Below are 21892 nucleotides of genomic sequence, written 5' to 3'. Positions count from 1 at the left end.
AATGCTTCCTTATTACATTGATAGTAATAATTTAAATACATATAAAATTTAAACACTTTACAAACATAATAAACATGTACCGCATACATAATTTACGGACAATTATCACCACCATTGGGAACCGCATGCGGGGCTTCAACCAGTGGTTAAAAACTTAAAAAGTCCAAATGGAAAATCGGAAGAAGTATTTAACTTTTGGTAATTTCAGCTAATTAAAAAATTACTGTAAATTAATTGGAGCAATAACAGTTTTGATCATTTTCTCCACAACAGTGACTCCGTCTCCCTCAAACCCCAAAGTAATATTATCAATCTTCATCTTTCAAACACAACCAACTCCTCCTCTCTCCTCAGCTGACCTATTTCCGCCCAATTCGCAGAGAAAATGATAGTCGAAGGAATCGAAGACGAAGAAAAATGGCTTGCTGAAGGAATCGCCGCTGTTCAACAGAACGCCTTCTTTATGCTTCGTGCTGTGGTAATTTTCCTCGAATTTTCGCTTTTCTACTGGATCAGATTCAAAGCATTTCAAATTTTCTTCTTAATTTTGTTTAATTTTGGTTGTAAATTCAATTTTTAGGATTCGGATAATCTCAGAGAAGCTCTCAAGTACTCCGCTCAAATGCTTTCGGAGCTCCGAACCTCTAAACTGTCTCCTCACAAGTATTTCGAACTCTGTGAGTAATTTATTGTTTGTATGAATTTTTGCAGATTTTTTTGAATTTTTTCTGATTTTTTAATCGTGTTTTGGAAGATATGCGAGCTTTCGACGAATTGAGGAAGCTGGAAATGTTCTTTAAGGATGAGAGCAGGCATGGTCTTTCAGTTTCTGATCTCGATGAACTTGTTCAGCATGCTGGCAATGTTTTACCGAGGCTGTAAGTCTTAAATTATGAACTCATTTTCGTAACTGTGTATTAAATGTTGCTATTGGAGAAATGCTATTGACATTTTTTAACAATTATACGGCTGATCATGGAATTAATTTGATTTGACTTTGAAATTTTCACCGTCTTTTGTTGCATTAGTATGATGTAGTTACTGGTTGTTCTAATCCTAAATTACTGATATTAAAACTCTAAGAGAATTATTGAACCGAGAATGAGTGAAATGAAACAAAGTTAGAAAATTAAATTGAAGAATGTTTTATGCTACGGTTTACGAAACTAGCTGGTTATTGTATGAGGTAAATTTATCTGTGTGTTTAGATAGGTGGACTTGTATTTATGGGCTTCTGTGAACAGTCTTTTGGCTTGTTTTTACATGATACTATGCTTATCAATGCGATGGTTTTTAGCTGTTTATATCTAACGTAGGCAGTGGTACGTGTTTTCTAATTTTCTGTCATTCTTGTGGAGGTTGTTATGCTAATTTAAGAGCATTGCCTTGTAAGCCAAGCAGTATATTATTATGCTATCAAATTAGAAACTTTCTACTTTTGGTTCGTGTTTCTAAAAATATAAAAACACAGCAAGTTTCTTTGTCTCCGTAATGGTGTGGTTTCTTCGAACTAAAACTTGGTTCTTGTGAAGAGTGGGCAACATTCTCAAATTCCTTTGAATTGAAATGTAAACCCAACACTTTGTTGTCTGAGTTAATCTTATTTTGAAAGTGCAGTGATGATGGTTTAAGCTGTACTGCTTTAAGTGCTTATCTCAGGGTGGTTTCTTCGAACTAAATTTGAAAAACTAAATTCCATAGTGATGATGGTTTAAGCTGTGCTACTTTAGAGCATTAACACTCGTGATATACTTTTATACCACGGTGTAAAAACACATCAAAACTGCAAATTTTCACTACATTGGTGGTATAAAATTATGCCATTTGATGGTATATACCATCCCATGGTAAACATTTGCTTTGGTCCCCGTGTAACATGAACCAACCAGGTCACGCCATGTGGCCTGGTTATCATTTTTTTTTTCAATTGCATTTTAAGAAATAATTATAAAGTACATAATTATGAAAAAATTACCATTGTTCATAATTTTTCAAGACCTACACATAGACACCCATATTGATATAGTTTTATATGTTTTTTCGAATTCGCTTTTTACTACCTAAATTGCTTATTTTATTTAATTAACATTACAAACACTAATTAGTTATTTCCAATAATAAAATAAAATATAATTCTAATTAAATTAATTGTATAATTAATACATATAGGAGAGAGAAAGTGTGGTGGTAAACTTTTTTTATATCATGGGTGGGGTGATTTTTGGAGAAAGTATATTGTATTGTGGTATACATGATGTGGAGGAGTGAGAAAGTGGTAGAGAGAGAGGGATGGTAGTGATGATGGTCTTAAGTTTCCCTCAAAAAAAAAAAAAAAGCTGTACTGTTAAGTGCTTATTTCAGTCTCTAGCTTGTGCTTTATACAATTGCTGACCATTGCATTAAAACTATAGCTGCATCTTGACATTTATACTGATGCTTGATGGGAATTCATTTTGTTTTCTTTTTTTTGTTTTAATAATGGAGTAATATTGGGAAATTTGATGTCAAATCACCAGGTACCTGCTTTGTACTGTGGGTTCTGTTTACCTCAAATCGAACGAGGCTTCCTGTAAAGATCTTCTGAAAGACCTTGTTGAGATGTGTCGTTCTGTTCAACATCCTATTCGTGGTCTTTTCTTGAGGAGCTACCTTTGTCAAGTCACAAGAGACAAGCTTCCTGATATTGGTTCTGAGAATGAAAGGTGGGTGTCTGTTTACTCTCTTGTTTATATGCGATATATTTGCAAACAGCTTGTTCTTATAAGGAGGTAGCTTTGACAGAGAACAATGAAGTAGATAAGATATGTTTTTGTAAATGATTAGTTTCTTGAGAACCTTTGTTTGTCAACCCACTAGAGACAATCTTCTAGTCTTATCATACATCCATGACTTATTCTTCTAATGTTTCTTAAACAGCTACACAGTAGTAGAATAATTCATTAATTTTCTTAATGTACACTTGTATTGTGAAGGTGTTTATGGATCACTAATGTGCTAAGGAGGAACATGATTTTGATTTTGCTTCATCTTCTGATGAATAATTGACTGTCATCTTTTGATTTTGTTGTCTCATCAACTCTGTAGCAAGGCTTTTTATCCACCTCTTCCTTTTATTGGCTATAACCCCTCCTGTAGACCCAACAGTGGGCTGGGCTATGAGTCTATCTTCACCGTATTTTAGAGTTTTTATTTGTTATTACTGGCAACTACTTTAACTCTTACATATTTTATTTCAGAGTTGGAGATTCAGTGATGGATGCTGTGGATTTTGTGCTGCAAAACTTCACGGAGATGAATAAACTTTGGGTCCGTTTGCAGCATCAGGTTTGTTTATCCATGACTGTATATGCTAGTATTATGTTATGCTTGGCACCATTGTACTTGCATGCCATAAAGGTAAGAATGTCTCATAAGGACATGATGTTTGGCCATGCAGGTGTTTTGGTGCTTGTAAATGATTCATGTTCTTTCATGATCCTGAGTTGAGGACTTCAATCAAGCTTTCTGGTCTGCAGGGATCTGCTCGGGTAAAAGAGAAACGAGAAAAGGAGAGGAATGAGCTTCGTGATCTTGTAATCTCATTTTCCTGAAGTGATTTCTTCTTGGATTTAGTACTTTGTACCTCAGCTATTAATGAGATTTTATTCTTTTGCCTGATAATTGACTAGGTTGGGAAGAATTTGCATATACTAAGTCAAATAGAGGGTGTTGATCTTGAAATGTACAGAGATACTGTTCTCCCCAGAATCATAGAGCAGGTTAGGACATGGAGTTCTCCTTAATTGTCATTTTCTATAATGCTATATTAGCTATCCTCTCATATTTTCTGTACTAATCATGTTATAGGTTGTAAATTCTAAAGATGAGCTTGCACAACATTATTTGATGGACTGTATAATCCAAGTTTTTCCGGATGAGTATCACTTGCAAACGCTTGACGTATTATTAGCTGCTTGTCCTCAGCTTCAGGTAGTAATTTAATATGCCTGCCCAATATAGATTGTTCTGATCCTCAAACCCTATCCCCAGGATGTGTTCTATTGTTCTGTATCTGGAAGTACACTTTGTTCTTTTTGTTTAATTTGTTTTGCTTGTTTGGAACAATCAACAAATTACACATTTCATCTGCAACTAAAACCAGATATTTATCTTTTATTTTACTAACGGTTGGAAAGGTGGCTAAGGCCTTCTGCTTGGAAGGTTTTTAAGACCTTTGGCTGGGAAGAATCTAGATACAAGTCATAATACTCATTCAAGTAATTTATACTCCAGAGTAGGAGAGAAAAGTAACAATATCATAACAACAATAACGCTTTAAATATTTTTAGAAATAGGTACAACTGTCCAATTAAGATTAAATAAGATGAAGCAAACAGACCTTCGCAGTCATTCAAGAGGCTTGGTTGAAGACAGGGATGCTCTTGAATAATGCCTGATGTATTATTGTTTTTCAATATTCTCAAAAGTTACATTCTTCTTCATGGATGACAAAGAGAACTTCCTGGAAATTTTTTTACACACCAGTTCCAAGCTCAAGAAAACTATACCACCATCATTGTTTGGAGTGTAAACTCTGTTCTAACCTCCAATGTCTTCCTTGTTAAATCTTGCTGGCCCAAACACTTTTAACTGAAGTTTGTTGACTTCTTTGTCTAGGAGTGTTTGAAGGGTTAAGGAATAGGATCAATATTTTGTTTTTGTATTCCATGATCTGAAAAAATGATAGTGGATTCTTGTTAGTTGCTTTCATTTAAGTTTCTATCTAAATGACACTTCAGCACTTCCTTACAAACTGTTTTATTTTCAGCCAACAGTTGACATCAAAACTGTGCTATCTCAGCTAATGGAGAGACTTTCAAACTATGCCGCATCAAGTATAGAAGTAAGTTATTACTGTCTTACCTCATTGTTTTTGATGCTATCAGCTTGTTGAGTGTTGACTATTAAGTATTTTGCAGGTACTACCTGAATTCCTGCAAGTGGAAGCTTTTGCTAAATTAAACAATGCCATTGGAAAGGTAAATACTGAATTTTATATCCTCAATCAGATGTGATGTGCTGTTTTTTGTATGTGTGCTTTATTTATTTACTTAGTCAAGTTTTTTAATGCTTAAGTTGCTGCTAGGAGTTGACTTGAGAAAAAGTGATAGGCAAGTAGAATGCTGCTTGCAATATAACTTATGAGTACATATGTTGTTTGCAGTTGAAATATAATAATATAGTGTTCTTGAAATATAAAGCACCTTTAGTGTTGAGACTTGAAGGCCTTTTTATTTTTAGAAAAATAATTATTGCTACTTTCAGGCAAGTAAGCCACTATATATTACTTCATGTCATAATTATTTGGTATATAGGATCAAGCTGACTCTTTGCCCCAGCCTTATCTAGTGGCTTATCTTCTGAAGAAATAAAACAATTTTTTTCTGAAAATTTGCAGCACTTGCAGAATAGCTAGATAGGATGTAGCAACTTGCAAATAATTTTTTTTAATACATTTGCCTAGTGTTATAGCTTCTTAACTTTCTTTTACTCCCACCTAACCTCCATAAGTCCATAGCTGCTACAATAACCCTTATTTTCCTTCATTATTTAGTCTTTGCAAAGGTTTTGCATTCCAAATCAAAGCATAATCATTTAGGCAATCAACTCTATGTCTGCAAGTTTTGTTCCATCTCATATTCAAATCTCTATAAGCAAAAGGCAACTGGTAGTGAAGGAAAGATAAAAAGCTATAAGGAAAAAATAGAAACTTTTTTTATTTTTTTTCACAGTGATAATAGCCTCAGCAGAGATCTATCCTGTAATTCATTGCTTGTTGATACATTATCAACTAATTTTGCCTCAAAGAAATCAAAGGTAGTGACAATTCGAACACTGGGAGATGAGATACGGTGTGGTAATAACTTTGTAGCTGTGAGTGGTCCAGCAACTTTTAGAGGCATACGTGACCGAGGATTGTACAATGTGCGGCAGGAGAAACCTAAGTTTGCTTATTCTGGATAGCTGATGAGACACAAAGTGGATTGTGTCTTTAGGGTGGGTAGCCAATAAACAACATCGCTGTTCTATGGGTGTATGGCAGAAATTGAGAATTGTTTTGGGGGGGGGGGGGTGGGTGTTACTGGCACTATGGAAGGATTGAAGGGGTATCAGGTGTGGGTGTTGGAGCCAAGAAAGATGAGATAGAGAGACTGGGACTGATGGGTTCTTGCCTTCTTGGTGTAAGAGAGAAAAGGCTAACTAGTGGTCGGGACTGGTCGCTAGTGAAGTTGTTGTGGTGCTGGCCGCACTGCATGTCAAGGAATTGAGAGGTGGAGATAAAAGCTGTTATGAATTTGAATTTTTGGGTACCTGGTTGGTTTTAAATGAGTAACGTCATCCAAGTATAGGGTTAATGCCCTTAATAGAAAACAACGCCTAAGTAAACTGCTTAAGACCAGCGCATCACTTACTGAGTTACTGGCTACTACCGAGTTGCTCTGTTGATAGAGACTTCAAAGTTTGTCCTGAAACTTCTAATGCCATCTTGCTTAGAGCTCTTAATATGTAAAACAAGGAACATACTTTGAGGTGGAGCAAGATGGAGAGTAATGCTGAAAATTTTCATGCTTGTTTTAACAACACCCCCCGCTCCCCCCACCTCTTCTATTCGGACGCCTTCCTTTTTTTTTCCTCACTCTATTTTTGCTGTTGGGTGGGACTTGGGAGGGACTAAGGCAAGGATCAAGGATTGTTGGTCATTGTCCTTTGGGATAACCTAGTATATATATAATTTTGCTGCATGCTCTCTTCACATAAAAATTGTATATGATGGACGTAGATGTGGGAATTTCTTCCTACATACTAATAGAAGGTTATGGACAGACTTTTACTAGGGGATCTAACAAGTTTGTTAGTGAATTCATAGAAGATCATTCTTTTAGGATAAATGTTGCTGTACAATCCTTGGTACAACTCTCAGTACCATTTTGATGGACATCTTTTTTTGGGGGTATGTTAAACCTACATCTGTAAAATTCTCTATCACTATGTTTGGTTAGCAATAGTGAAGGGAAGGGGAAAGAGAAAGAGGGAAGAGAAAGGGAGGTGAGGTAAGGGAAAGAGAGATCTTTCAAATGTCTCCAACAATAGAGGGGTCTGTTTTCTGTAAAGGGGGAAGAAAATGGATCCCTCCATGTCCTTTCCCTACCTTTCCTTATGTCTTATTCAAACCCTCCAGATGCCCTATTAAAATATAGCTTATCTGATAACTGACTATTTGTTAACGCTTGCTACTTATGTTATGTTGCTCTTTTATACTACATGCCACTGTTGGTGTTCGCTAGTTTTTCTCTTGGGTGTGTCTTGCTTGAATTTATGTGCGCATCTAACAATCCAGGCTCAACCCTTTGGAAAAGCAAAAGCCTAGTGAACATATCTCTTATTGTTTTTATTTTTCTGCTCCTTTGCTTGGATCTTTCATAGGGTATGTTTGTGTGTTGAGGTGAAGGGTTTGGTTTATTATGGTAGCTTACTCTTTTGTTTTCTTCTTTCATTGTGTAATTTTATTTCTCCCGTGGGATTGTCTTTTGTCACAATCTGGATTCATAAAGCTGTTCTAAAGCTTCTCTATTTATTTTGCTTCAAAGCATCTTGAAAATTGATATACTACGTATATTATTTCACTTTCAGATTATCGAAGCACAGATTGACATGCCAATTGTTGGAGCCATCACTCTATACACCTCTCTTCTTATGTTCACTCTCCGTGTTCACCCTGATCGCCTGGATTACGTGGATCTAGTTCTGGTATGTTTTGTATGTTTAAACAAAGAAACCTTTTGTTTTCTTCGGAGTAACTGATTGTGCTTGTGCCAGTGTAATATGCATTCATAATTTTTTAGTCATTGTAATGCATAGGCCCTTAAGTTTGCATCTTGATGTTCCCACTTGAAATGTATCTTTGAATTTTAAAAGTGGACATGACCTTTGAAGTATTACTTGCTTAACTCATGATCTGATGTAAGTCCTCCATTTCAATTTAGTTGACACATTTCCTTGGGCACGTTACACATGATTTCAAACATCAAATCTCTGATTACTAATAAGAAAAAAAAATATAAAGAGATTATATTCGGAAAAGATACATTGGAATGAATGTAGCACGATCCTTTTTTTTTTTTTTTGTCAAGTATGAATCACAAAAGGAAATCAAAGTTATGTGAATACTTCCCTGAGTCTATGTGTCAACAACTATGAAATGGAAGAAGTAGCTTCAAGTCAACAGCTAATCTGATATTCTGTAAACTACATGTAATAGACTCATGCTTGATGGACTATCAGACACACCATTAACGCAGAATACAAAGGGAAAAGATCGAATCTTTGATTGAAAATGTTGAAAAGCAGGGATTTGTACAAGCTAGCAACTTTAGGATGCCAATTTCTATTAGTGACTTTAGGACTTTAGGTCACCACTCTCAAAATAGTGACTTGAGGTCACCACTCTCAAAATAGTGACTTGAGGTCACAACTCTCTAAGGATATACTCCAGAATTCTGCCTACTGTTTTCTTTTCCCTCCCTCTCAATTTATACTAAGGACTACTAGCCTAGTGAAGTAAAAATACTAGACTACCCATATTGCCCCTCCTTAGGTTAGTCCATTACACTACATAAACACATTGGACCCTTTGTGTGCAACTTTACTTTTGTTGATCAATCAGTGATCAATCTGATCGAGTTGTTTCTATGCAGGGTGCATGTGTCAGGAAACTTTCAGGGAAGCCAAAGCTTGAAGACAGCCGAGCAACAAAACAGATTATTGCACTATTAAGCGCTCCACTAGACAAGTATAATGATGCAGTTACAGCACTTACACTTTCTAATTATCCCCGCATCATGGACTACCTTGATAACGACACCAACAAAATCATGGCAATGGTTATCATACAGAACATCTTAAAGAACTACACTTGCATTTCCACTGCTGACCAGGTATGATCCTCTGCTCTTCTCATCTATGATCAGTATAATTTCTAGATCTGAGGTTCATTCTTTTGCAGGTAGAGGCACTATTCGAGTTGATCAAGGGACTTATCAAAGATATAGATGGAATCTCAGTGGATGAGGTTAGATTTCTTTTTGCTTCCCTTTTTCCTCTTTCAGTAAAAGTATAAATCACATATATCTAACTTTGATAATCTTTACAAAGGTCTTGGGCATACATGGGAACTCTAAACTGGCATCCATGCTTTAGTTTGGTATTCCATCTAAACACCTGACTTGTGCACTATTGTTTTTAAACCAAACCTATGAGTGAACCTCTAATCATGTTCTATATCTGCTCTGAAGTTGCATCCTGATCCAAATGTACCTGCTTTTTAAGGCTTCACTTTCTAGCTTGTTAAGGTGCTCTCAATCTAAAGATTGCTTTCTTGTTTTTTGCACTTGGTAAACCATTGACTCACTCATAACTTCTGCTAATTACATCAAGTTAAATTTAAACCTTGACATTCTAGAACAATGTAGAAACTACAATTTTGAGCTGCAGTAGACCAGCAGTAGATGAGCCAATATCCTCATCTGCAAAACTAACTACTGTACCAGAGAAATATGGGCTGGTGACACCCATGCTAAATCAAAAAGTCCAATCAATCTTTTCTCCACTGCATTTATATTAGTGTCGTTGGTGATACCAAACATCTATGTTCTTAACTGAAAAGTTCTCACCAGGACTGATTTGTTGCACCCACTTATCAGGATTGGAATGAGAGTTCTTAGTTGTATGAAATTCTTGTTTGACCTTTCAACTCCAGACGTCAGAAGGTTTAGCAGAGACCTGAATATGCTCTACAGAGGATCTGTGATATTCTTCATTACATAGGGTAGTCTTAATCAACTCTATTAATGCCTCATCTAGGCTACATTATTTTGTCAAGCAGGCTACAAGTCCCTGTTTTATCTTCATCCTTGCTTACTTAGTATTATGAAAAATACTTATTGTTTAGATATTAATTGCTAAAATCCTTACATTAATGTGTGCTGTGCAAGTTTTAGAATGGGAATATAAACTTTGTAAATAACTAAAGTTTAAAATAGAGGCACCCTCATAATTAGTGTGAAAACCTAGGTGTCTAATAAGAATTTTGTTGTAGAGGCTTTATTTTGAAAACTTTTTTCTTTTTAACCATAACTGTGATGACATTGAGATGTTGTGATATGAGAAGTTTTCCTGTTGAGATCAATTCCTCCATTACAAAAATATCTACCAATAATCTCTTGAAAACCCAAGCGTTAAAATTTACCACTTGATCTCACTGCGCTGCCGTGCTGGTGACTTTATAAGCCAGTATCTTCTTATGTTCCTCATTATGAGCTCATTTTTCCACTGGAATCAAGCGATGTATCATTGCCTCGTAAGTGATGCCAAACAGATACATATAATTGCCTGACATGATCTTTACTTGGTCTACCAAACAGATACAATCTGTAAGGGTGGGATTTTATTTCTTTGTTCTCTCAGCTTGACTGATTCATTACCCTTAATTGAGCAGTATTGTCTCCAGGTGAAGTTTGTAAATTCTTAAGCTTGATAATATGTTCTTAGCCAAGTTCTTGTCGAATCAGTCAACAACAGTGTGTAAAATATGTTCTTAGCCAAGTGTAAAAAAATCCCTCAAAATTCCCAAGTTACCTTTTTATGTTTAACTTTGCCACAGGCATTGTCAAAATCAACAGAGTGTAGCTGCTCCAAGGCTTCATTAACATTTTTTTTTTTTTTTTTTTTTTTTTTTTTTGTGGCAACAAGTTAACAACCATCTCATTATCCTAAGGGGTTGTTTGGTTCATAGTTAGAAAGGAAGATAAGCAGAAAGGAAGGCACTTGGGAACTTTAATTGGAGGTAGGTTCCCAGGCAGTCCCCAGTGTCGGCATGTGGTAAATAAATCCAGTTGTCAGTAATAGTGATTAAAAGCGGTTAAGACTTAGCAGTTGATGATGGAGGCTATGGTGGTAGTGGTGGAAGTGTTGTGGTGGAATTGAGGCCAGGGATTAGAGGCCAGAAGTTAGTATAGAGTATAGACAGAGTTGTCTGTTGGACACTAATACAGAGGAAAGGGAATGGAAATAGCGAGCGAAGCACTAGATAAGAGAATCAGTAGAACATATTCCCTTTTGTTTCATTATTCTCTAAATAAATAATAATTAAGACACCATTGATTTTTGGACAAAGTTTCTTTTTCTTTTTCTTCTTATTTTAGGGTTTCATCAAATGGCTGATCTATGTTTTTCTTTCTTACTTTTCTGCCAATAGCTAGATGAAGAGGATTTCAGCGAAGAACAGAATTCTGTTGCCCGTCTTATCCACATGCTATACAATGATGACCCTGATGAGATGTTAAAGGTAATAAGTTCTTCATGGTTATCCACTCCTTCCCCCCAGAAGAAAAAGTGAATTGTGGTTAACTTTCATAACACCTGTCTTCTTAGGCTTCATTGAATTCAAGCTCACTATTCATCAAAGACTTCTCATGAATTGTGTTTTTTCTGTCAGATTATATGTACTGTGCAGAGACATATCATGTCAGGAGGACAAAGGCGGTTACCCTTCACTGTTTCACCTCTTGTTTTTTCTGCACTCAAGGTTTTTATTTTTCTACTGTTTTGTTAATTTGATTTAATTTAGTTATATACAGTTTTTGATATTTTTGTATCTCTCTGCGCTGAATCTGAAGGATTAATTGTTACGCCATTATGATATATTTTGTGATCAGTTGGTCAGGCGGTTACAAGGTCAAGACGGTGAGGCAGATGGGGAAGAGGCACCTGCTTCGCCTAAAAAGATATTCCGGTTAATGAATCAGGTATCTTTTTAGTAGCAACAGTTGTGTAGATCGAAGTGGAAGATTAGGGGAGGATGAAGGTGATCATGACAAAAACTACTGTCATTCTCTGTAGTGAGGGTATTAACTATTAAGTCCTAGGCCCAAAAAAAAAAAAAAAAAAAAAAAAAAAAAGTACACATTGGAACAGATGAGCAGAAAAAAGTAATACGAATTATGTTTCTTTCTCCTACTTCAATCGTCTCTCTTACTCATTTCATAAGTAGAACACAAATTCATATTAAAAAAAAAAAGTTCTAAATTTCGTGTAGCTGAAAAACAAGTAGGCCAACATGTTCTTTTTTTTTGCATCTTGTTTACTGCATGCATATTATTTCATATCAACAAAATTATTGTTTAAATGCACAATAAAGGAATGATTTCCTACGTTTTGCATTACTGTCTTTTTGCCAGGATTTCTTACTTCATAATGGCAACACTGATGAGGTGATTTCTATGCTTTGATTGATTTGTAATTTTATGGTTTCAGACTATAGAGGCTGTTTCATCAGTTCCATCCCCTGATCTTGCATTGAGGCTGTATTTGCAATGTGCTGAGGTGTGGTAACAGGCCAAATATATAGTTATGAGCTATCAAATTAACCATGGTAGCATTTTTAACATGCATTTGACATTCTTTTTTGATACTATAGGCCGCCAGCGATTGTGACCTTGAGCCAATAGCATATGAATTTTTTACCCAAGCATTTATTCTCTATGAAGAAGACATTGCGGTGATTTTGTTTCTCTTCCTTTTCATCTAAATTGTTTATTTACTTGAAGAAGAAGAGTTCCACGATTTGTTCGAACTGTATACTCATGACTGTTTCTGTTGTTAATTTAGGACTCCAAAGCACAATTTACAGCCATCCATCTTATAATTGGTACTCTACAAAGGATGAATGTGTTTGGTGTGGAGAACAGAGATACTCTGACACATAAGGCAACAGGGGTACAACTCCTCTCCTAATGTGATAAACCAATCTCTGTGAAGCTCATTATCTGTTTCCTCACAGCTGTTGGTTAACATTTTTATTTCAGTACTCTGCAAAACTATTGAAGAAGGCTGACCAATGCAGAGCCGTTTATGCATGCTCTCATCTCTTTTGGGTGGATGATCAAGATGGTATCAAGGATGGAGAAAGGTACACCCCTTTTCTTTTTTAATTGCCGGCCCTACAGGGATTTTTCTCATCAAATTTGAATTTTGTTTCTGTGCTAAGAGTTTTATCTGTGATGATATCAGGGTCTTGTTATGCCTCAAGCGTTCTTTGCGGATTGCAAATGCTGCTCAACAGATGGCAAATGTAACACGTGGAAGTAGTGGACCAGTTACCTTGTTTGTTGAAATTCTGAACAAGTTAGTTGCTCTGAGAAAAATAATGCCATGCTATCTTATCATGCTTCTGTGGTCTTTGAATCCTCTAGTGCATTGCTTTACCTTTTTGTTTAATCTTTAGTTCTGATATGTCAAATGTTAAACTCACGAATAGGTATCTCTACTTCTTCGAGAAGGGAAATCCAAAAGTTACAAGTTCAGCTATCCAAGGCCTTGTAGAGTTGATAAGAACTGAAATGCAAAGTGACACATCAACTCCCGATATAGCTGCCACTGCCTTTTTTAACAGCACTTTGCGGTATATCCAATTCCAGAAACAGAAAGGAGGTGTAATGGGTGAAAAGTACGAACCAGTTAAACTATGATTATCCACGTCTGATCCGTGTATGAAGGTCTAGTTGTACTTTGCAAGCTAGTTAAGCCAAGTTCCAAGTAAATATAACCGTGATGGACAAGGATGCTGTGACAGCCTATACGAAGATACTGCTTGCTGGACCAAGATGAAATTAGTTTTTTCAGAATGTCAAAATTGTATGCTATGCTCAAGTTGTATGTAGATTTATTTATTTTTCTTTCTTTTATTCTTCTCTCTTTTAAAATGTATGAGTTGATTTCTTTTAACATAATAAGGCCCCTCAGAAGACGAGGAAGATGTTCAACTTCTGGGTAAGCATTTGTATAATAATATATAAAAAGTTTGGAAACATAATCGATTAATTGATTTCATTTCTCATTCAAGTTCCTATAAATATTTTTCTTTCTTCAAATCCCTTCTTTCACATTTATTTGTAAGTTCTGTCTGCCATCGGTTATAAATACCTCATCTTGATCAGGTGGTGAACTGTAACATAGCTGGTAGGATGAGAGTTATAAGTTGATATCGCGATCTGTTGGAACACAGGTTAGCAAAATAACATTAAAATCAACCTGATGTTTCAACGTTCTTTGTGGTTCAGCAATGCATAGCTATAGAACCCTTAACAATCACCGGAGACAGCGAGGGGCTGTGACTGTGGATATGGTCACCTTCCCCGTCGTCGGCTTGTTGGAAGGAAGGGTGGGCGTGGCATTTGCACTTAAAGTACCTGTTTCTCCATTTTTTCATAATGGTGTAATATTATTCACAACTAGAGCTGGCAAAAGTTGACACGACAACACGACATGAACCGGACACGAAAATATTGGGTTATGTTAAAGGTTTTCTACACGTTTAATTAAATGGGTCAACACGACACGACACGTTTATTCAAACAAATTGGGTTAGTGTTGAGATTTTTAACACGAATTTAACACAACTCAACCTGCTTAAGAAAAAAACCTAATAAATTATGGGATATTATGATAAATTTATTGAATAAGGCTAATATTTTTTCATATAACACAATAATACGACATGAACCGGACACGAAAAAAGCGGGTTAGTATCAAGGGTTTCCGACACGTTTAATTAAACGGGTCAACATGACACGACACACTTATTATATGGATCGGGTTAGTGTTGAAATTTCCTAACCCGTTTAATTTCGAACACGAACACAACACGACACGATTGCTAGCTCTATTCATAACTTAATACGAAGTATGAAGTACAGTAGAGTCTGTAGTACACAATGTTGGGCAAAAGCTTACGAAATTTTATAAAGGGACATCCTAGCCTAATTGGAAACAATTTACTCCACAAAAATCCCCGCCTTTAAAAAAGTTTTAGATAATTCCTATAAATACTCTCTGTCCCAAAATAAATGACATATTAAACTCTTTTTTCGCTACTCATATAAGTTTGGCGATAGTTTTTACGTAATAAAAACATATTTGATCATAAAGTATGGTTTTGTAGTTTTTATTTTATGGATCATAAAATATGCTTTTAGATAGGTATTAATAACTATATACTAAAAGACACACCAGCAATGACACATATCATCTTCTGGTTTGTCTTCATTTTTTTTTTTTTTTTTTTTTTTTTTTTTTTTTTTTTTTGGAAAAAAGCACTATTTAAGAAACAAATCTTATAATAGAAGATTTTGATGAATTTTTCCAAAATAAAACATATTGACAATCATAAACTTAAGCCAAAAAAAAAAAAAATATAAATAACATAATTTGCTATGGACTATGAATTATTTTATTTAGGAAAGACATATCACATATCAATCATCAATACTTTATATACTAAAGTAATCACCAGCCTTATCCCTAAAGTACACGTGTCGCGTTTATATTAAAAAAATTTCTTCCAAAAACTTTTATTTATTCATTTTTTTTGGTTAAAAAAAATTAAGATAATGTATCTTTTAAAAAAAAAAATCTACAACCTAAGCAATAACCCAAAAAATAGAACAATAAAAAAATTCTTTACTTTATATATAATAAAGAAAAGTGAGATAGCTGATTAAAAAAGATTATAAACAACTAACAACCTTACCTTGATTCATAGTAATTTATAAAAAAAAAATTAGTGAACATCCGAGCGTTTATTACAACAAGATTATATAATTTTTCTTGATTTTTTTAAATTATATAATAGAACTTACAAGCTTAAATAATGAAATGCGAATATCAAATCATCGAATGATGGTTTTTTTTTTTTTTTTCTTGAATAATTTATGATTAGAATTTCAATCAATTAGTAATGTATGGATACTTCATAATACTTACCAAGAACGACACATATTGATTATTCTTAAAGTAATTTTTCCTGTCATTTTTGTAGATTTTCAACATTCAATTGATACGAATATAACATATAAAAGTTAAAAAATATAATACATTTCTAATTTTAAAAATAGTTATTGAAAATTACCGTGCATGGCACAGGATCAAACCTAATTATTGTATTAATATAAAGTTTCACAATATTCTGTAAAAAAAAAAAAAAAAAAAAAGTTTCACAATATAACTTTTTCTTAATATAATTTTCATTAATATTAATTATGCACCTCCGTTAAATGCATGTTATGTGCAACTTTGGAATATTTTATATCTCACAAATAATATCCCATTGTTACACATAACATTTAACGGAGGTAGTATAATAATAAGGTCAAATTAGTGCATTGACATGTGTGCAAAGTTTGTCTATGTAAGTTATTTAGGGACATTGGGAGTAACATTTAAACAATTATACTAATTTACTTCTTTACCCTTGGTAATACTAATTAACATTTTTTTAACTATTAAGAATATTTTGCATACATTTACATCTCTAAAAATATTTGTTTATGTATATTCCCTCATTAATGCTGCCAACAACTAAAGTTGTGACATAAGACCAAATCAAAAGAGTTATCCGAACTGAATACCTTTTCAATGATTAAATAGTAGTACTAGTGTATTATTGCCTTATTTGCATGTATGTTAGGTAATTGTGTTAATAATTATGGCACGACAGATGGAGCTTCTACCATTTCAATATGATTAAATAGTAACATTCCCTCTATTTACTTTTAGTTGACAGGTTTTGAAATCTTTGTAAACTATTTACAAACTTTATTTTGAGTAGCTTTTTTGATTTATAGTTATGATAAACCGTAATAATGCATGTGAGAAATTATTAGAATCGTCTTAGACTACAACTTTTTTATATATAACTTTTTACTTAGTAATAATCACAATATTAATTATAGAGTTTGTACATTGATAAATGTGATAAAAGAAACATACTTTGACTTTTGCACTATTCATATTGCTTACTTTGACAATAGTACTTGTTTGATTCAGCATGAGAAATAAAGTTGCACATGCATGAAATCATATACCATGGGAAGTTTTTTCCCTTGTTAATTGCATAAAAATTGTGCAAAAGTGTTTGATTGACATCATGGGAATTACTATTTCATAGCAAATAACTTCTAAGACGATTCTTAAAAAAACTTCATGTGCACTGTAGGAATTCACTCACCTAGGGGGCTTGGTGAGTTATTTCTTATGCTATGTGAGTTTACATTTCCATTTAAAATTTCATTTCCTAGGAAATTTCTAACCAAACACAACATATTTAGCTATTGTCTAGGAATTTTCATTTCCAAATAAAATATCTTCCAACCAAACATATATTACCATGTAAAATAGTTTTGAATTAGTCTTTATGTATATTAACTATATTTCCAAGCTTTTATACTTTCTAACAATATATAATTACAAACATTAATGGTCAAAGTTATGCATTGACAAGTGTGTCGGTCAAAGTGTTGTGATTATTGTGATTTGTGAACAAAGAGAGTATCAATCAAGCGCCAACTTTTCCTCTATTTCCTTTAGTATCAATTATTACTGTTCAAAACTCTCGCCCTTCATCGTTGGAGAATACTGAGTTGTAATAGAAGTATATATAGAACTATTGGGTGTTTATGTAGGGATACACATAGACTTAGTCCATGTATATATCATCTCCGGTCTTCGGTGGTTCCTTGAGCGGTTGAGCCCTTATAAGTTATGGAAGTGACTAATAACTAAAAATACAATGCCCCAAGAATCAATGTCTTGTCCATTACCAAAATTTAAGTCATGGTTGTAGTTTTAGTGTCTAATTCAATAGTGTATCAGTGTATGTAGTGTTGGACTTGGTGGGAATCACGTTATGCATTTATCCCCTTGTTTTCTATCCAATCCAAGTTAGCAATGAGCTGTGGTGACGATGATTGTGGACAAAGAGGCAGTTACAAAAAACAACCCAAATATACACGTAATAATAATAAAAGGGTGTTGCTCAAGTCTTATATTGATTGTTAGGTTGCCATGGTCCTACAATATGTATTATTTGTCATTTTTTGTTACACTAAAAGTCTAAAACATCCTAAACATCTCTCAACTCTCACTATTTTCCACTCGTATCTTTGTTTTCTACTTTTATCTCCAATCCATTATCCACAAAAATAGACAAGAAAAGATGCACCTATTTGTGAAATAAAAGGCTTATATATCCATTTTCATGCCAGCTGTTTCTAAGCTAAGAGCCTATTCTCATTTACTGAACTCAGCTGAACTAAATTGAACTGAACTGAATTTATTAGATCTGAACTAAACTGAACTGAATATTTTATAAGAGAAGGAAATTAGAAACTGAACTGAACTTATTAGAGCTAAACTGAACTGAACTGAATTAAACTGAACTGAAAATAATCGTATGAGCACAGGCCCTAAATCACTCCAATTCTTTTCAAAAAACCAAAAAAAAAATAAAAAAAGCTAATTACTCCAATTTGGCTACCCAAAATTTTAAATAAAGCAATTTTTAATGTGTTTTATAAACATTAGGTGCATATGAGCCGTACCACAATATTACTTATCTCACATATCTTAAATATCACCCTAAAATAAACATAAGTTGCTTTTCGTGAATTTGAGTCCTTTATGATTTAGGGTAACATAAATAAGGGGTGACAATGGACTTGCTTTATAAATATATGCTACATTGATCCACTTGATAATCCAGAAAGCATTTTAAATTGTTACTCATAAATTTGGTCTAAAATGTGCGGGTTTGTCGGTTTGATATGGCACGATCTTGTCTTGTCAGATTACATTTTGTCTAATTTGATGATTTTTGACTTATGTACACTTAATCTTATTTTGCACATGGGTACGGTATATCAAATGATAAACCCTTTCGTATACATATTTGTCAATTTAAATGCCATGTACAGAGTAATTAATAATTAGGTCCTTCAAACCAAGCTCAATTTGAGTACATACAGGTCAAATTATGTTTAAGCGATTAATCATTTAATATACTTTGACATATTTAGGTCTAATAAGATTAGCTTATACTTGTAATTATGGGTGATTAGCTAATTACGTTATAATAATTAAATATTAAAATAGCTACCGTATAGATTTAATTTGACTCCAGTCAATTTCAAATACTTGTAGTTCGATATCAAGTCCATGATTTTGGACAGAGTTTTGTTTCGAGTGGAACATTTATAAATAAGTTTTGATAAGGATTAATAAAATCTATAAAGATAAATCGCTAAAAAAACACAGCTCCTAGTCCCTACATGTCAGAGGAAATTTTCTTACCTTGCAAAAGAAGCCTAGAGGTACATGTAAAAACATCATCACACAAGACAAACATGACAATGAAGCCGTTGGGCGAGGTAATAATGAGCTAGTCGTACATAAAAGATTTCACTGTTGAAGACAACTTCCTTCTAATGAAAACAAAGTACAAACTACTTGAATGTCTTTGCAAAATATCTGTGTCAGTTGAGACTATACACCAAGATACTACTGTTTCCCCTGAAAACCACAAATTAAACTGAACAGATGATGAAGAAAATGACAGATATTAGGATAAAGCACACGAAACTGGCAATGATGGTAGGTCAATGTCCTTCTAAACAACTTTGTTTGCCTGCCTAATCACAAAATATAACATCCTTTTGCCTTCTTTTTCTTTTTCTTGGTCTTCGGGGGCTGGAGGACAACCTTAATCGCCGCATCAAAAACTGCCTTCACATTCTGCATTCACGGAAACATAGCGGATCAATATTACAAGTATCGTACAGAAAGCTACATGTAGACATGAAAATGAAGGGGCAGTGCAGCATATATATACCTGTTGAGTTTTTGAGCTACACTCTATGTAGTAAGGGGCACCAATGACTCTTTTCAGCTCCTCTCCCTTCAATACAGTTCACATTAGTGCCATGAACATGAAATGAAAACAGACAAAAAGATGGGAAATAAGAAATGGTAGAAGTCCTCACTTGTTGAGTTGAAATAGGAACGGCACCAGGATGATCTACGAAAAACTGCTTATCATCTCGAAGATCTGCATATAGGTAGATGCAATCAAATTGTTTAGGCAGGGTTTGCAGCAGTTAAAATCTATAATTCTATAAAATTCCATTGCTGAAGAGCGGATATGAAATAGAGACTGAATTAAGAATTCTAGAAAACAAAGCATGGCAATCGTAGACACATATCAACTGATTTCAATCTCACATTTTAACAACAGACAGATTAAGTTTCGATTCTAAGTAACCTCAAGATACAACTTTTTAAGCTAAGAAGAAATTTGTAGCAACACCTTGTTACCAATAATTAACCCCAATCTTAAGATGAAGTATATTTCACAATAATTGACCCCTCTTGTCCACACCCCCAGTTCCTCCGGGAAGAATTTAAAAAAAAATGAAGAAAATTAAATATCAACGAGAACTAAAAGTTAAGGTGTTAGGACGTCATTGTAGGTGCCTTTGAGACCTAACATTCAGGTATCACTAGAGGTTATATTGACAAACAAGTACTATGTACTTTCAAGATCTAACATCCCTGTCATGTGCAGGTTATTCATTTGCTTGACAAAGCCAAGGTTCCTAATGCCTAACTATTTCCAGGTATAACCATTTTCAATGAGACATTGGTATAACTGTAGACATTTTAAGAGTAATATGGGAGTAAAGTCATACCTAGTTTTGTTCCAACGAGAATTATTGGAACACCAGGTGCATAATGCCTGAGCTCGGGTATCCACTGAAATAGGAGTTAAAAAATCCATGAGCTAATTGAAATAGCACAACACCAATTCATGTGGTATAAGCCACAAATTGAGGGAAGAGCAAAATAATGAAGTAGCCTCACTTTTTTGGCAACATTTTCATAACTAGCTTTGCTAATCAATGAGAACGCTAAAATAAAAACATCAGCTCCACGATAGCTCAAAGGTCTCAATCTATTGTAATCTTCTTGCCCTGTAACACACAATTACAATACAGTCAAACACACTTGTCTTGATACTCATTATCTAGAATCATAATAACATTTTGAGGAAAGGTAAGCGAATACGAATAATAGGAAAGATATGAAAATCATAGAGGGGTAGCAGCATGTGGTGTACCTGCAGTATCCCATAAACCTAAGTTGACTGTGTTCCCATCAACGACAACATTAGCACTGAAGTTATCAAAAACTGTAGGTACATAGTCCTGTTTCAAGCGAGAAATCAGAAGGTGAACATGTAGCCAAATTGACCAGGGAAACAACTAATTCGTAAGAGGCAGAATACAACAGGGGACAAGAAAAATTGGAGCAATATTGTTGATAACTCAAAAAGGTGAACATGTAGCCAAATCGACCGGGGAAACAACTACTTCGTATGAGGCAGAATACAACAGGGGACAAGGGAAATTGGAGCAATATTGTTGATTACAAAGCAGTTCTAAAGGATTACAAAGCAATTCTTGTTGCATCCTTGTAGTTAATGTCATATCCCATATAGTATTCACTAACAACAAAGAGATGAGTGATTTTACTTTCGTCCAACAGGGACAACAATCTCCTCAATCGACAATCCTTAAACACTTGGGGCCGCATTAGATCCAATACATTGATAGTCTCTAGCCTCTAAGCCTTCTTTTTTTTTTTTTTTTTAAAAAAAAAAAGTTCTAGCCTCTAAACCTCAGATAACCAAATTCTCATCAAATTGACGCATACATGCACAGTTGCTAGCTTCTCGGATTAAATTACCCAACGTCATTAAGAGTTAATATTATTTTTGTATAGCATGCATAGATTGACTATAAAAATAAATAATTTTGGGGCACCCACATTATACTGAAAATTGGGACATTATATAACATAGAAATTTTTGTATGATAACAAATACGGAGTATACAAAATTCAAAAAATAATTAATATATACTGAAAATTGGGACATTTCAAAATATCACAAAACAATGCAGAATCA

The 21892-nt window shown here is 34.2% G+C and overlaps 2 protein-coding genes across 2 annotated transcripts in view; one reads left to right on the top strand and one right to left on the bottom strand.

Moving 5' to 3' along the window:
* Positions 1 to 292: 292 nt before the first annotated feature.
* On the top strand, positions 293 to 13949 carry LOC145590927 (vacuolar protein sorting-associated protein 35B-like). Its single transcript, XM_081647316.1, has 22 exons — positions 293 to 478; positions 581 to 677; positions 755 to 878; positions 2517 to 2702; positions 3237 to 3324; positions 3516 to 3572; positions 3669 to 3758; positions 3847 to 3969; positions 4808 to 4882; positions 4959 to 5018; positions 7672 to 7788; positions 8736 to 8975; positions 9044 to 9109; positions 11294 to 11383; positions 11534 to 11623; positions 11754 to 11843; positions 12352 to 12420; positions 12515 to 12595; positions 12706 to 12813; positions 12903 to 13006; positions 13108 to 13221; positions 13355 to 13949. Exons 1-22 carry the CDS (start codon positions 386 to 388, stop codon positions 13563 to 13565), a joined length of 2373 nt encoding a protein of 790 aa, XP_081503442.1. The 5' UTR covers positions 293 to 385; the 3' UTR covers positions 13566 to 13949.
* Positions 13950 to 19316: 5367 nt separating this feature from the next.
* Positions 19317 to 21892, bottom strand: part of LOC145590925 (rac-like GTP-binding protein 5) — a 3403-nt gene continuing 827 nt past the window's right edge. The window contains exons 2-7 of the mRNA XM_081647314.1: positions 21044 to 21131; positions 20788 to 20897; positions 20616 to 20679; positions 19911 to 19975; positions 19760 to 19825; positions 19317 to 19662 (exon numbers count right to left, since the gene is read on the bottom strand). Coding sequence (XP_081503440.1) covers positions 19564 to 19662; positions 19760 to 19825; positions 19911 to 19975; positions 20616 to 20679; positions 20788 to 20897; positions 21044 to 21131 — 492 coding nt within the window. The 3' untranslated portion in view covers positions 19317 to 19563. The remainder of the gene's footprint in view (positions 19663 to 19759; positions 19826 to 19910; positions 19976 to 20615; positions 20680 to 20787; positions 20898 to 21043; positions 21132 to 21892) is intronic.

This window comes from Chenopodium album, chromosome 18, assembly GCF_948465745.1.
Source record: "Chenopodium album chromosome 18, dcCheAlbu1.1, whole genome shotgun sequence".
Lineage (NCBI taxonomy): Eukaryota > Viridiplantae > Streptophyta > Magnoliopsida > Caryophyllales > Amaranthaceae > Chenopodium > Chenopodium album.
Note: the sequence above shows the minus strand (reverse complement) of the source record. Positions and strands in the feature narration are given on the sequence as shown.

What these genes read in the sequence shown, in the direction of transcription:
- LOC145590927 (XM_081647316.1), top strand. Translation starts at nt 386, where the DNA reads ATGATAGTCGAAGGAATCGAAGACGAAGAAAAATGGCTTGCTGAAGGA. An exon ending in TCCCCAGAATCATAGAGCAG is followed by an intron (nt 3,759 to 3,846) that starts GTTAGGACATGG and finishes ATCATGTTATAG; the next exon opens with GTTGTAAATTCTAAAGATGA. An exon ending in TCTATGAAGAAGACATTGCG is followed by an intron (nt 12,596 to 12,705) that starts GTGATTTTGTTT and finishes TTGTTAATTTAG; the next exon opens with GACTCCAAAGCACAATTTAC.